At 41.9% G+C, this 14,673-nt stretch overlaps 1 protein-coding gene across 5 annotated transcripts in view; it reads right to left on the bottom strand.

The window, feature by feature from the left end:
• The window catches only part of SPPL3 (signal peptide peptidase like 3), a 63,001-nt gene extending 48,328 nt beyond the window's left edge, over positions 1 to 14,673 (bottom strand). For 2 of the 5 annotated variants that reach the window (XM_064466655.1, XM_064466652.1), the window contains exon 1: positions 14,256 to 14,673. Coding sequence is in view for 3 of the 5 variants with exons in the window: in XM_064466652.1 (XP_064322722.1) it covers positions 14,256 to 14,278 (23 nt within the window). In the remaining 2 variants the exon portion in view is untranslated. Of the gene's footprint in view, positions 1 to 13,406; positions 13,430 to 13,730; positions 13,966 to 14,255 lie in introns of those variants that run through there. The other 3 variants (XM_064466653.1, XM_064466656.1, XM_064466654.1) reach the window with 3 other exon arrangements.

Below are 14,673 nucleotides of genomic sequence, written 5' to 3'. Positions count from 1 at the left end.
GCATACGCAACGCAAAGCTGCTATTTAGACAAAATGTGTGGCTAAATGAACAGAGGACCTAGATTCAGGACCACATACGAGCTCGTAACTCCCATTTCACCTACAGAAATGGCATATGTCTTAGTGTGAAAATTACACTTGGTACAGAACACCGCGGCTTGTTAATAAGCCAAGCAGGTAACTGATTGCCTTGCCATTAAACTCTGCTGAGATCACAGTCTTCTAATTCTCTCTTAACGTCATGAAAGCAACAACATGGATCTTAAATCCAACCAGCACAGTTATGTAAAGGGTTTCTCAGCTGCTCTCTTTCCATTGTCTACCTAAAAGAGTTTTTGTAACTTTCCAGCAGGGAAAGCATGGCTTGGCTAGGCAGCGAGGAGGTGTTGTAGCTGATCTAAAGCAGAGCAACACCTTACAAGGAATTAGGAACCACCCCGCTAATCATATGGCAGCAGAAATATAAGACCTTTCTTGAACTTTCCCCAGCACACCTTCACATTCACAGGATCTTTCTTCCTGGGGAAAGAGGGCCTCAACCTGACAAAGGTCAATCATTTTCCTAATTGCAAAATGAAAAGCAAGTTCTGGTACATCTCTGGTATATTTATACCATAATAAAAGATTTGAAAAAAAGCCTTTTGTTACAAAAATTCCAAATGGTATTACAGAGTTATGCAGGATTCTTATGTTCCCTACTTGCCATGTATCAGAAATGGGGAGGGGGAACTTTCAGTTTAGTAACACAAGAATTAAAATTTTTTTTAAAAAAAAAAAAAAAAGGAAAAAAGAAAAAAAACTTGGTTACCAACATGCTAAAAATTTAACTGAGGACTCAGTTAAATTCATTAAGAAAATGTCCACTTAGCACTGATTTCTAAAAATAATCTTGATATATTATATACCCATAACACTTTTAGTTAAAAAACATCTACTACTCAAAGCAAACTTTATTTCCAAAATAAGAGCACTATAAAGTTCTATTACTTGGGCATTTTGCAAAGTCACTGTTCACAACCTTAAGAAAATCTAAATACTTGCTGAATTTTACAATGTTGAATAGCTTGCATGGGAAAAAAATGTGGGACATGACTCCCCTTATAAGGCACCATACTTTCTAAGAATCATAAATTCACATCATTCCTACAACTATTTTTAAAATTTTTCCACTCTCTTGCACAAATTGCCAGCAAAAGAATTAATAAGCCAGAGAAATGGAGGGCAAGTTGGATCTCTTCAGATGATTGGGGGCATTATTCAGTGTCCATAGGGGTCAGGAGATTCTGTTATCTTACTTCAACAAACAGGTCAGTTTTGAAAGACTATGGCACTGCAGCCTTTCCAAATTAGTTGTACACATCCTATTAATAAATTGCCATGGAGTTCTGGAACCCTGTTCATCCAAAGCTATCCATTCCCTATGCAGTACTAAGATACAGGATATTCAACATCAAGTTTCCTAATAGCGTGGAAAAATTCCATTACAAAAACCTTCCAAGGCTGCCATTAGTAACAAGAGATAACAAATTTTCACACTTTACCATAATGAAATGAAACTATATTAGCGTTTTCCAGAACTGAAGCAATACATTATTTGAATAATGTTCCAGACAACTGAGTCTTTAACATAAGAAAATGCAGCCTGTCTTCTAGTAATGCAATTCAGCCTCATCCCAGACACTGCCGGTCATCCAAGTCCAGACACGGCATTCTTTCAAATAAGGTTGTTCAAGATAAATACTCTATACAATTAACAGCTCAACTTCACCTTCTTCCTCTTCCAGCAATATTACCCGAGTATTCAACATCCTCTGAAGATCCAGGGCTAAGTTCATCTCATGTGCAACTTAGCCGATGCAGATCATCCTGGCCATATTTATCAACATTGAACCATATGCAGAGCATTATGGTTGTCATGGTGCCAGCAAGCAGTTAAAAAAGGGCCGTGACAAAAGAAAACAGATTAATTTGTGACAGAAAGAGAGGCCTCTCAGGACACGCAGGGAAATTTCTGTACATCTGTTAGCCTGCAATATTCTGCAAGAGAAGTCCCAGCGCCAAGGGCAGCGCCCCATACCAACACTGCCATGCTGAGACTGTCCTTCAGCCCATTCAGACAAGTGCAGATTTTGCAGGGCCATCGTGGTCAGACTCTTGTCAAGGCATCTTAATTGTGTGAACTGAAGCAACTGCTCAGTTTGCTGCACCAAAAGCTAACCAGGCAGCCCTCAGCTGACAAGCACAGATAATCCAGCACTAGAGACAGGACAAGCTGTCTTGCCTCTGAGATTCTAATAACCAACTTCACCTTGTAAATCTGATTGTACAGCACTGTAAGATAAATACGTAATCATTTTGGCAGCTTTGCTTGGACAGGAAACAACACACTAGCAAAAAGAATACCTAAATATTTAAGACAATAAATCTTAACAAATCTGTAATCTGACATCTTATGGGATGCAGAGTCAGGTAACTGACTGTAACAAAAAAAGTTCAGACCAGAGTAAGAGAGGTATCTCCATCTGAAGCAACACAGAGAAGAACACACAGAAAAAGCACAGTAGGTTTCTTAACAAGCACACAAAGGAATACCACCACTCAATACTATATTTGATCTCATCTAGAAGCCAAAACCAGAAGTTGGTCCTCTTCTATGGGAACAGCTTCACTCGAGACACAAACATTATACTGGAGCGTCCATCTTAAGTGGCCTAACTCGCTCTCAAAGTATTGCCTAGAAACATTCTGTGCCTATGGCCAGTTAACCTATTTTCCTCATGACCAGCTCCATCCTTTGTCATTGGGCTCTTGCTCCAGCCATGTTCCTCATCTTGCACAGGCACCGCAAGGCTGTAATCATAGCTCCACTCCAGGAGAGCAAACTGCCCCAGACCACTAGAAAGTCTGCGCCCAGTTCTGGACTCTGTATCTGTCAGCACGTCTAGATCCAGCAGTACAGATATTCTACTGCTAACCTTTTGTAACTATCTGGAGTATAATACTCACTGGAGCCTAACAAAAGAGGTGTTTATTCGTAAGGTTTCTTTCTGTAAATGATAGAAATGATGAAGCAGAGCAGAACTCTGATGGCAGAACATGCTGCTAATCCCAGCTCCTCGGTAAGTCACTGCCTCCTAGTAAAGGAAGTGCAACAAGTGAGGCTTCACAATGGTTCAGAAACCGAGAAAGTGCAAGTGTACTTGTACTAGAACCATACAACTGATTTATCTCTCAGATACAGGTGGTTTGGTAACTAGCACTACAGAAAAGCTTAACATGTACATATGCAGGTGCTACTGGGAAGAATTAAATTAAATCCTAGAACAGGTCACGGGAGCATACCCTAGCACAGATCCCAGGACCTCTATCTTTTCCAACATCTAAGTATCATCACTTAGTAGTTTCCATAGATTCAAAAATGCAACTGGACAAACTGATGAAAGGACACTCGTCTAAGACCTAATGTACAAAGGCACCATGAAGTCCTCTCAGATTTGGAGGGTATTGATCTGACTGTTGCATTGCTTCCTAGACAAAACGCGTCTTTCCATCCCAGTACCAAAAATATTTTTCTTCATTCCTAGGTTTAACTTCCACAGCAATTCCCATACTTAAGTTAGAATAAAGATATTCTGCATGTTTCTAATTTTTTTTTTTTTCAAGATATCGAAATGCAGTAGGCTTTCTAATCAGAAAAAAAGGTTGGTTGTTTTTATCACGGTCAAAAAAGAGGATGTTATCTCACCTACACTGACTCTACTGTTGACTTAAAAAAACCAAACCAAAACCACACTTGACACTTAAGCCAGTATTTTATTATGTACTTGTAAATCCAAACTCTTTTTAGCAATGTATTCAGAAGTCAGATCAAAAAAATAAAACTAACAACTAATAGTTTAATCAAAGCATTTAAGAACCAGGCCTTATAATCAAGAAGCCAAAACCAAAGTCAAATTGATCAATATGACCTTGTCATACAGATGAGAGCAGCTCTGAGTGCTATTGATGAGTTGACTTACCCACACAGTACAGCATTATGACATACACTTTACTGGGTAGAATTAAACACTATTTTCGTAAAAATTCCATGAAAGAATGAGTTAACACCATTAGCACCAAAGTATGAATCTTCAGTGACAATGTTCAAAGTACATTCCTGTATGAGTCAAACCTATAGAGTAGCCAGCCTGTCTCGCCAGAGTTAAGCGGCTTTCATCATGCAGGCTCTGTAGCAACACAAAATAATGTTGTCAGATGATGGCTGGGGAGATTCTGAAACAAACGCGACTATTCACAACTGCACAAAGTGGAGAGAGGGGACTCAGCTGGCATGAAAATACAACCCATCAAAACAGGCACCCTGTTTTTGCTATCTCCAATTAAGAGAAAGGCAAACTCAAAAAAAGGTCTTAACAGTAACAAATGCGGCCACTTTACAGTTAAACACACCTCATACATGAGAGACGTTCTGTGACAGACTGGACAGGGCCTGATCTCTGCCTTACAACTTGAGTGCAAGAGAAGCATGGTGCATTAATGCACTTGAGCACCAGGCTTAAGGTAGCAGTTTCAGTTCCAGTTGCAAAAAACTGGCAGCAGAAGAACAGATGGAGGCTGTTTTTAACAAATTGTAGCCCAAATATCTAAAAACCTTTGTTTGTCACAACAACAAAAAGTAGGAACGTTCTTTAGAAAGGGTGCTTTGGGATTCCTATGAAACTTCTTCCAGTAAAGCACCCTGCAGAGTAGTATTTCTGGTTTATGGCAGACTTTTTTAATCTTTTGATTTAGCTTTAAGGTAGCTCCTTTTTGTGTTCCATCTGCAAAAACATTAAAAAAAAAAAGATAAATACAACTAGCTGGAAAACTAACATTGGGGTTCTTGTAAGGCACTTAAGTATGATAAAAAGGTTCTTTCTGTTTTGTACCATCTGTAACTGTGTACAGCTGCATCTGCTTTAGAAGTAGTCAAGTTAGCAGAAAATTAAAGTCCAGCTCTTCACTACTTAGCTTTAAAGTTTCCATTTTGAAAGAAAAAGCTCTTTAAACTATTTTCAACATAAAGCTTAACCAGATTCTACTCTTCATCCTCAAAACCCTATAGAGATCATAATATTCCCCACTAGAGCTTTTAGCCCTTTGTGATAACTTTTCAGAGCAGCTATTCAAGTGGAGGTATAGGACCAGCCACCTCAAGAAAAGAGTTCACAGAGCAGATAACCTTTCCTCCAGCAAACAGACTATCAATCTGAAGTTCTAAATGGGACCAGAATGACCTTGCACCATCAAACCTAGAAAGCAAGACACCGTCATACCTCACCTCGCCAGTCTGCAATACAGGCTACAGAAAGCCGTATAATCCAGCTCTGTTTGTCTCCTGCTATTTCACTGACCTCACCTTCAGCTAACAGTCACCTAGAAATTGGACTTCCCATTGACTAAGTAAGTCAAAGTTATGCTATACATATTTCATCTTGCCAAATGGGTCTGACACAGATGACTGAGATGAATCACAACTGTAGCCTTGAAAGTGGTAAATTTATACTAGTAAAAATAGTCCCTTGTATAACAACATACCATTCAGCATTGGTCTCATACATTCAACATACCTGTACCAACGGCTGGCTGATCCTAATTATAATGATTACTCAGAATTCATTGTTGAATTTCTACCCACTACAGAATTTCCAAATAAACTTAAATGAAGTTTTAAATTGGAGCTAGCTATCCAACAGAAGGAAGGATGGCAGATTGCTAAGTGCCACAGACACCAGAACTGACAGGCAGCAGGGAGAGCCGTAACTCAGCTGCTGTGTTCACCTCTGTCCTGCTAATCACACTACAGCAGAGCTCAAACATTTTGCAATGCTCGCTCTTGCCCAAGCTATGCTATCTCAAGTAGAGTAAACGGAATTTATTAATCCAAGTAACTACTGAAATTAAAATAAATCCTGACAATATACTATCTTAACCTTTGTGGAGAAAGCCCCTGCAAAACTCCCAGTGCATCGCTGTATCACACAGTGCATCAGTGCTGTAGAGACAGGTGCAGCAAATTTACATGCTGAGACCACTTGATTTTTTTTGTACCACCTGAAACTAGGCTGCACCATGAACCCACCTGTACAGTGTTTTTCCTATTCTAGCAGGAAGTTGCTATTTGTGGTACTACTGACACAAGAAAATGGTGTAAGCAAAGAGTTCCCAAGCTTCTGTGATTCAGTGGAACACTATCAACCCTTAACATTTCTATTGATCTCTAAACTTCTGCCCAACTTTTAAAGCTACTTAAAATTATGTATCATTGCAAATTTACTAGAAGTTATCTTCTGGCTAGTTATCAGATGAACAAAAGAAACTTTTTAAGATACCTCTGTCCAAAAACAGTAGAATGAAGAAGTAAAATTGGGCTTTCAAGACAGAAATTGGCAAGCAGGAAAGCACTGACCAGGTAGAACTAATTGGGAACACCAGAGGACTGGAGGGGACTCGGCTTTAAAAGCTAGTAGTTCACGCTGCACAGCACTTTTTTTGCTTTTAGGAGCTGGACTGAAGAATGATCCAGATTCAAGCCTATTCCTGCAGGTAAGCTTGCCAACCTGTGCCTAAAGTTAAGATTGTGTGTGTGAACAGAGGGTGGAACCCCCTGGGTATCCTCCTGCTTCTCCCACGCTACCTCCATTATGGAGATGCCTGCAGAAATGCAGCGAAGGCATAAAAATGGAGGGGAATCATTTCAGTCTTCAGCTACGTACCCATACTGTACAGGAAAACAACTTCTTGGGTCAAAAGCCTATGAACTAGCTACAGGAGGTGAAGGAAGAACATCCAAACTGACACAACCCAGACTAAAATACTGTTTTCAGAAGGAGGAGGGGGGAGAAGAAATTAGAGTCAATCATCACCATTTTCCTTTCAGATTCCACTGGTTATGGAAAATGCTACCATTTATAAACTGAAAGATATGATTATCTCTCTCCAACTTCTATATGGGCAACTTCAGTAATAAGAGAGGCATCTTAAGCACAAGATTGTGCAATACAGAACAATTTCCTTAGTGCTTTCTCCTCTACTTCAGGACACCAGCTGTGATGATTTTAGAGAACCCCTGTTCTGACATCCTGAAAAAGAAAAAGCAACTCCATCCTTAAACCCTGTCCCCACACAAGCAAAGTATAAAAATAGTTTAATTTAATATATTTATTATTTTGAATACTTGCTGTCAATAGGATATTAAAAATGTTCTAGTTTCACTGATTAGGTATCAGTTACGGAATACATTTCCAAAAAGCCAGCAGAACATTCTTACTTTCTGACATCCCTGTCTATATGCCATATCACTTAATGTGACATACAGCTACAAAGGCTATCCAAGGGAATCTGGGACCTGGGGCTTAGACCTGGCCCTAAAAAGAAATACTCAACAGAATCTAATAACGAGGATGACAGCCCAATGGCTACACAATTAATCAGTTCCAGGATAATCTCATCAGGGTGCGTCTGGTGGACAGAGAGACACTTCATGTATCATGAGAGCTAAGCTTCTGTAGGGATGGCCCATGAGAGGAGGACCCTGGTCTGACAGATCAGAGTATTTCAAGCACAGACACTTCTTGTAAAAGATGTAGGAGAAAAGACCACCAACGTTAGCATCTTTGGAAGAATTAGAGAGGGAGAAAGGGGATCAGGAAGTGTTGCCATGACACATATGCTCCATTAATCTTATTAAATCATCACCTTTCGAAGTCAGTTTGATTGCCAGGATCCAGTTCAGCTAGCACACTAGCTCATGTTTCACTCCACTCAACCCACGTAATTGGCTAAATCATTTCAAATTTTAATCTTAATCAGTTACACTAAAGCAATGTAGTGCCGAAAAGAAAATGTGCACAATTATTTTCTCTACCAATTCCAGCCTTGGTTCTTCCTGGAAACTTTAGTCAGAAGTCACCAGAATTAAATCATACTGTTTGACTAAATGGCTTGTGTCAATTATTTGCTTTTAGAGTATATCATAATGCTTAGCATCATCAGCAAATGTCAAAGGGCAATAAAGATGGTGGCACTTATGCCAGAGACATTGATACATCACATTACCGAAATAATGAAATAAAATAGCCGGGATACTAAAAAAGAACAGAATCTGTTTTGCTCTTCTTCCAAATTTTAGGAAATAGAACTCACTGCATTTTAAAAAGCATGACATGTGTTTCAAAATACTTCTTGTAGGAAGGTTTCGTAAGTACACATTTTTTGGCATGGTGTTTCTGTGACAAACTACTAATGACAGAGATTTTAGCACCTGAATCTAGTATTTAAAACTCTGGCATTCACCAACACACACCTAATCTCAGAAGAACTTAATATCCTCAGTGAGTTTGGCCTGCCTAGTGGTCCCCACACAATTCTTCTAGTTCCAAGAGCATCAGGTTGTTTAACTCATACCAAAATCCCAAAGTGCACAAAATAAGCAATTACTTTATTGGATCACAATAAATTTCTCTTCAGTAAAAGAACGAGATGCTCGCAGGATCATCAAAACTGCCACAAAACACAAGGAAAGGTTGTGGTAATGGTAGGTCCACAGGCCTAACAGCTCACTTACCTATGACACAGGAAATCATATTGAGGGTTTTCTTCTGTTTGTGGGAACTCAAACTTTCACCTCTAGAAAAATATCCTGAACTACCCCGCTAGACTACAGTGTTCCAAAGTGCATTTTTAATCAAGGCAGGAAGTGGAACCCAGGTCCCCCCTAATCCCAAATTAGTATTTTGATCATTAAGGCAGAAAGGCATGCCTGCTTCCTGGTCCAGCAAATATTTACAGTATTCCATAGGAACTGAAACAGATTTAAAAGGAAGCACAAAGCTCAACCTCTGAATAACACATAGTTTGGTGATGAGCGCACTCCCCTGGAAGGTGAGAGATGCAAGTTCAGAAACCCCGGGGGGTGGAACTCACCTCCTATATGCTGCAAGGAACCACCGACCTCCGCTGCCACAATACCCTGAAAAGGCTGATGGCAGAACTGAGAGAAATCTTAATTAAAAGAGGTACTGCACACCAGCACCAAGAAAACATTGGTTTATGTTCTTTGCTTTCAAATTTTTCTTAAAGAATTATCAATATATTAGTAAATCCATCCTTCACATTGAAGCAAGAAAAAATGTTTCCCTTTGCTAATCACAGTCACTATATATATATATATACACACACACACACATTCAAGTAACTGTAAACTTCCAACTAATCCCATGCTCTTTGCCTTATTTGTCTTTCAGCCCAGTGCTGCAGACAGAGTCCCTGCCTATATGACATATAGGCTGAGATAGCAAAAGCTAGAGGGAGGATAACAAACAAGTGAAGTGAGACTGGTACTGAAAGACAAACATATTAACTGTAAACCTGATATTCTCAAACTTACTGAGGTTTAAGTCACTTTTCTAATACCTGATACAGACACACATTCATACAATGACATCCTTGTCCTCAGGGGGCTTCTAACAATCGTTAAAATGGAATGTGGCCAGTAATTTCAGTTCCTGGAAAACATAAGATTGAAGGCCAAACTCCATGTATGTAAGCCAAGCTTTCACGAAAGATTTTTAGACAGTATGCACAACAGAATTTCACCTACATGCTTTGCAATCTGTCGCCTAAAAAGTGCAAGACTTTAAAAATTCAGGTGAATGATTTGTTTTGTTCCTGTTGTAAACTGCCTCCCATCCTCAAAACACCTTAGTCGGTTAAGGTCTCTCAACCTGAACTGAGCAAAGCAAGTAAAAAATCTTGAATGCAAAAAAGTATTTTACTAGTATTTGACAAGTTCTGTCAACAAGCTGTAGCTCCTCTTACTCCCTGCCCTCCCACATACACATCTAATCCAGCCCACTAAGACTTAAAAGCACTACCTCAGCCTTCTGGAAGAGACCGTATTTTAATTCATGGCAGTAGCACGTTAAATGCTTAAATGCAATGAAAGCAAATTCTCAGACCTCTGAATCTAGAAAGACTTTTAACACCAAACGATCTGAATTCTCCCAGGAGCAAAGATGGCACTGTACATTTACATTTATTCCAGGATCCAGTAGTTTTATTGATTACTCTGACACATCATTAGACTTAATTTCCACACCCTTTGCATTACGTAGAGAAGTTTCTAAATATATCACCATTTCCCTCATCAAACATTTGATGGCTAATACAAGAATCATTCCACCGATTAAAACATTTAAGAGGAAGGTCAGTTGGGTTTAAGATTAGTGACTCAATACAGGGGCTTTTTTTGTTCTTAGCTTACCCTCGCAGTCTGTCTCCTAATCATCAACCTGACAGGACATGCACACGTTGCAGTCCATATTACTCTTATACAACACACTGGGAAAGGAAAATTAAAAATATATTTGGGTTTGGTGTAGAAACCCCCTTCTCCTTCTCTCTTCACATATGAAGGAAGCTGTGAAAACCTTTTGTATATTCAAAGGGCAAAAAAAAGAACAAAGCAATCTCTATTGCCAGACTGGGCAACAGTAAAAAGGGAGGGGGTGTTACATCAGGCCATGAAAAACGCTAAACACCTACTAACTGAAGATAAACAACATATGCATGCTGCTGTGCCCTCTAAATAGGATCCAGCACAAAAATCTCACCACAAGATGCTAGAAATTAAGGAAAGACCAAGTCTTTCATGAAGTCATGATCTAGGTCCTGCTGCTTCCATGTCAATCTGTTTTAATACTTGCAACAGCTGAGCAACGTAAGATAAAATCCATGGCATTTACTAACCTCTTACTCACACATGTATACATCGGTGATGTGCAAACAGCTCTTCCCATTATTTAGTCCCTCCTCTGTTGCAGCAGGAACTTTTGTCACTACCCAGTCCCATTTCCTTGCTGGAGTACAGACAGGAAGCAAAGGGAAAATGGGTATGCCACCACCTCTTCCCTCTCCCAATCCATTCCACTCACAGGAAAATAATTCCACTTCTCATACAAGCTGGAAAATCACGAGCAGCCTTGCGATGCAGCAGTCACACTCCTCTGTGGCTTGCAGATTTGAGTAACTCTCATAACTTCCCTCCATTATTGCAGGTACTTGACAAAGTAAGTTCCTCTGCTCACTACTGACAAGCATTTTACTCAAACACCCTTTTTTATTTTTAAAGGGTGCATATCCTTTGAAAGAGTATTTCCATCTGGCACTTATCCCACATTGCATATTAAAATTATTTTTTCCAGGATGACAGTATTCAGTTTCACCAGCAAAATTCTCAGTGGATCCTCCTTTCAGGGATCACACGTGTATCTGAAATACTGGGTCAGCAAGACTACTTAAGACATCAAAAAAAGAGCTAAATAAAAGTACAGATGTTTATAGGTGCAGGCATTACTGAACAAAAAAAGGAGAAGAGGTTTTGTAAGAAATCACTCACAAGGATAGTGACAAAAGACAACTTATGTATTTAAAATTACGAAAGGGATAGGAAAAAAGCAGAACTACTGCCTCCTTATACCATCTTAATAAAAGAAAGTAATTGTAATCAGTTTCAGTTGGTAATTAAAAGAAAAACATAAACCCACCTTAAAATCTTAGATTTATATTTTAAAAACAATAAATATCGCAAAATGATAACTAGTTCTCATCTCTTCAAAACAACATCACTAACAGAGACATCAATCACTTTAAAAAGCCCTATTTTGCGTAAGTGTTTGGCAATGCTAACGTCCAGTAATCATAGCTTGCAAGTACATTTTTTACAAGGTATTTCTAACGCATCTGAGACAATTTAAAAAACAAAAAAGCAACAAACCCCAAATAAACCTTTATCATATCTTATGACGCTACAGTGATTAGATGATGCGTGTTGATAGTTATGCACAAAAAGAGGCACAATCAAGCCTTACACTCCTGGACAAAAGGGAAGCACTACTAGGGCCAGGAACCAACTTACATCTATACAAAGATAGGTTTGTGGAAGGTTTTTTCTTAATGTCAAATTATGTATTTTCAGATGCCAAATACGGTATCTGTACAGCAGCTGGACACTACACCGAGGAACACGGAAAGCATTTGTTCTGAGAAAGCCTTTGCAACACAAAAAAAGAAGCGGGTCTGGCAAACGAACAGGATGTGATCTGCCAACTTCAAAACTGTACAACAGCATTAATTACTGGACACGATTCTGTATAATTCTTGTATAGAAGTACTGGGTTCCTCAGCTGACAACATGCACATTTTTCCTAAAAGCACTAAAGCACTAAGCAATTTTATGCTGAGTTGCATTACCATAATTAAAAATAAACAAATGCAAGATTGTCGCTATAAGTTAAGTAATTAAACATGCATCCACAGAGAAGAGCACACAAATTATAGAACAGGACTCCTTAGTCTGAAACTTGATTTTTACTCTTTCCATAGCTCCCAGACAGTGCCCATCACGGGTCAAAAGGCAAAGTGACAGAAACCTCAAAAACATGAGGACACATTAGTGAATACAGACACAGAATTACAGTGTTTGGAGATGTAAGCCTCACATCCTTGTTCTGTTACAACCACAATACTGTAAGAAAGCACTACCTTTCTTATGATCCACCCCACAAGCAGTGAAGAACTTAAATCCCAATGTCGCTCCCCTAAAACATGCAACCTAAAGAAGAGTTAATCCTCCTCCCAGCCTCTGTTAAAAACCTTTCCTTCAGAATACTTCTTTGCCAAAGACACTCATTCAGAAAAACAAGGGAGTTAAAGATCAAATGTACAACTGACATTTTCTTTCATTTAGTTTTTTAAAGCAAGCTGACAAATCCCAGAGTAGTTTATAAATTTAGAATTTCATTCTGCAATTAGAACACACTAAGACAATAGTTCACTAGCCATTTAATTGAACTGCATTAAACTGGCTAAATCTGTACCAACATTCACTCACTGTAACAAGATGTAGTTCATCCTTTAAGGCAAAGTTGTCTTTTTGCTCTTGTTTTAAAGCACAGCAGGCCACTGCCTGAATGGAGCTCGTGAAACAAAACAAGAACATCTGAAAAGCAGAAGACCAATACGTGTACCAGTTCTTGACAGAGAAGTGACAGAAGATGGAAGAAGGGGCTGCCAAGGGCTTAACATGTGGCAGAACAGAAAACCCCACCGGGTTCCATGTTTTGAAAAAGTAATAGGAAAGATTTCCAGAGCCATTCAGAATAGGAATATTCCTTGCATATTCAATCCCTTCTCCACATTCAGCACACACCAAGGTCAAGAGCTGAGACATAATTCCTCTTTTAATAACGATACCATAGCTTGTTTCAAAAAATCTAAGAAACAACTCTGGATTATATCACTGGAACGGATTTAAAATGCAGTAAGAGTACCACAATTAAATGGCTGCAGCAGCCAGGTCAATTTACCTGTGCATCAGCTCTATTATTTGAGATACTTTGGCTGTGATCCGTGACAACGGAAAAAAACAGAATTATATGAAGAAACCAAACTCTGTCTCTCTCATCCGCTGCCAGCTACACCCAAGACAGTGGCAGGAGACAAAAAAAACAAATGCCCTCTACTTTCATTTGCTATACTTCATGTCTTCCCACAGGAACTGGTCTCTTCCTCCTCATTCTATTTCCTGTATACAGAACAAGCCTATTGTCACTAGGTGAAAACACACACACATGCCACCGACTCACCAGCCAGCCCATACTAACACGAACCTCCCTTTAGGCAGAGATTACCTGCAGCCTCAGCACCCTGCAGGCGGGTGCGGTGCCCGCTCCAGGCCCAGGGGAGCGCGGTGTACCCGCTCCAGCCGTGCGGGGATGCGGCTCACCTAAGGGGACCCGGGGGACAGGGGAGGATGACAGCCACGGCGATCCCCTCCGGCTCCCCGGCTGTCAGCGGGGGGACCCCCACAGCCCAGCCGCCCCGTCCCCTCGCTCGCACGGCGGCCCTCCTCCCTTCCCCCTAATCCCTCCTACTCAGCCGCGCTTAAGCCTCAGGCCACAGCCCCTCCGCCAGCTGCTCCCCCGCGCCCCAGCCCCCACCGCCGCCCGCAGCGAGGGGCGCGGCGCCGGCTCCCGCACACCCCCGCACCCCGCTCGCCCGGGACCGCGGCCCCGCGGCCGGGGGCCCGCTCGCCGCCGGAAGGAGGCCGGACCGGAACACCCCCTGCGGCCGGCCCGGCCCGGCCCTCGCCGCCGCCGCTCCCCCCGCCCCGCGGCCCCGCAGCGCCGGCGCCCGGCCTCAGCCCCGCGCCTCACCAGGAGTAGGTCTGCTCCGCCATGGCTGCGGCTGGGCGGCCGGCCGGCTGGGCTGTACGGGGCGGCCAGGCCCCGGGCTCCTCCTCCGCCTCCTCCTCCGCCTACCTCCTCCGCCTCGCAGGCTCCGGGGCTCAGTGGCGGCCCCGCTGCGGCTCCCGGCCCAACATGGCGGCGACTGTGAGGAAGGAGGGGAGCGAAGGGGGGGGGGGTCCCCACCCGGGCGGGGACGGCGATGGTGGTGGCGGGGAGGGCGGAGGCTCAGCAGCCGCGACGCAGGGCCGCGCTGGGGCGCCGGCTGGGCCTCATGGCCGGCGAAGCGGCGGCGGCGAGGGGCGGGGCGGGGGCGGGGAGGCGGCGGGCACCGGGCGGCCGGGCCAGGCCGCGCCGCGTCCCCGCGCGCTCGCGCACGGCGGGGGCG

This window comes from Phalacrocorax carbo, chromosome 15 (assembly GCF_963921805.1).
Source record: "Phalacrocorax carbo chromosome 15, bPhaCar2.1, whole genome shotgun sequence".
NCBI lineage: Eukaryota > Metazoa > Chordata > Aves > Suliformes > Phalacrocoracidae > Phalacrocorax > Phalacrocorax carbo.
The sequence above is the reverse complement of the archived record's forward strand: the minus strand, read 5'-3'. Positions and strand labels throughout refer to the sequence as shown.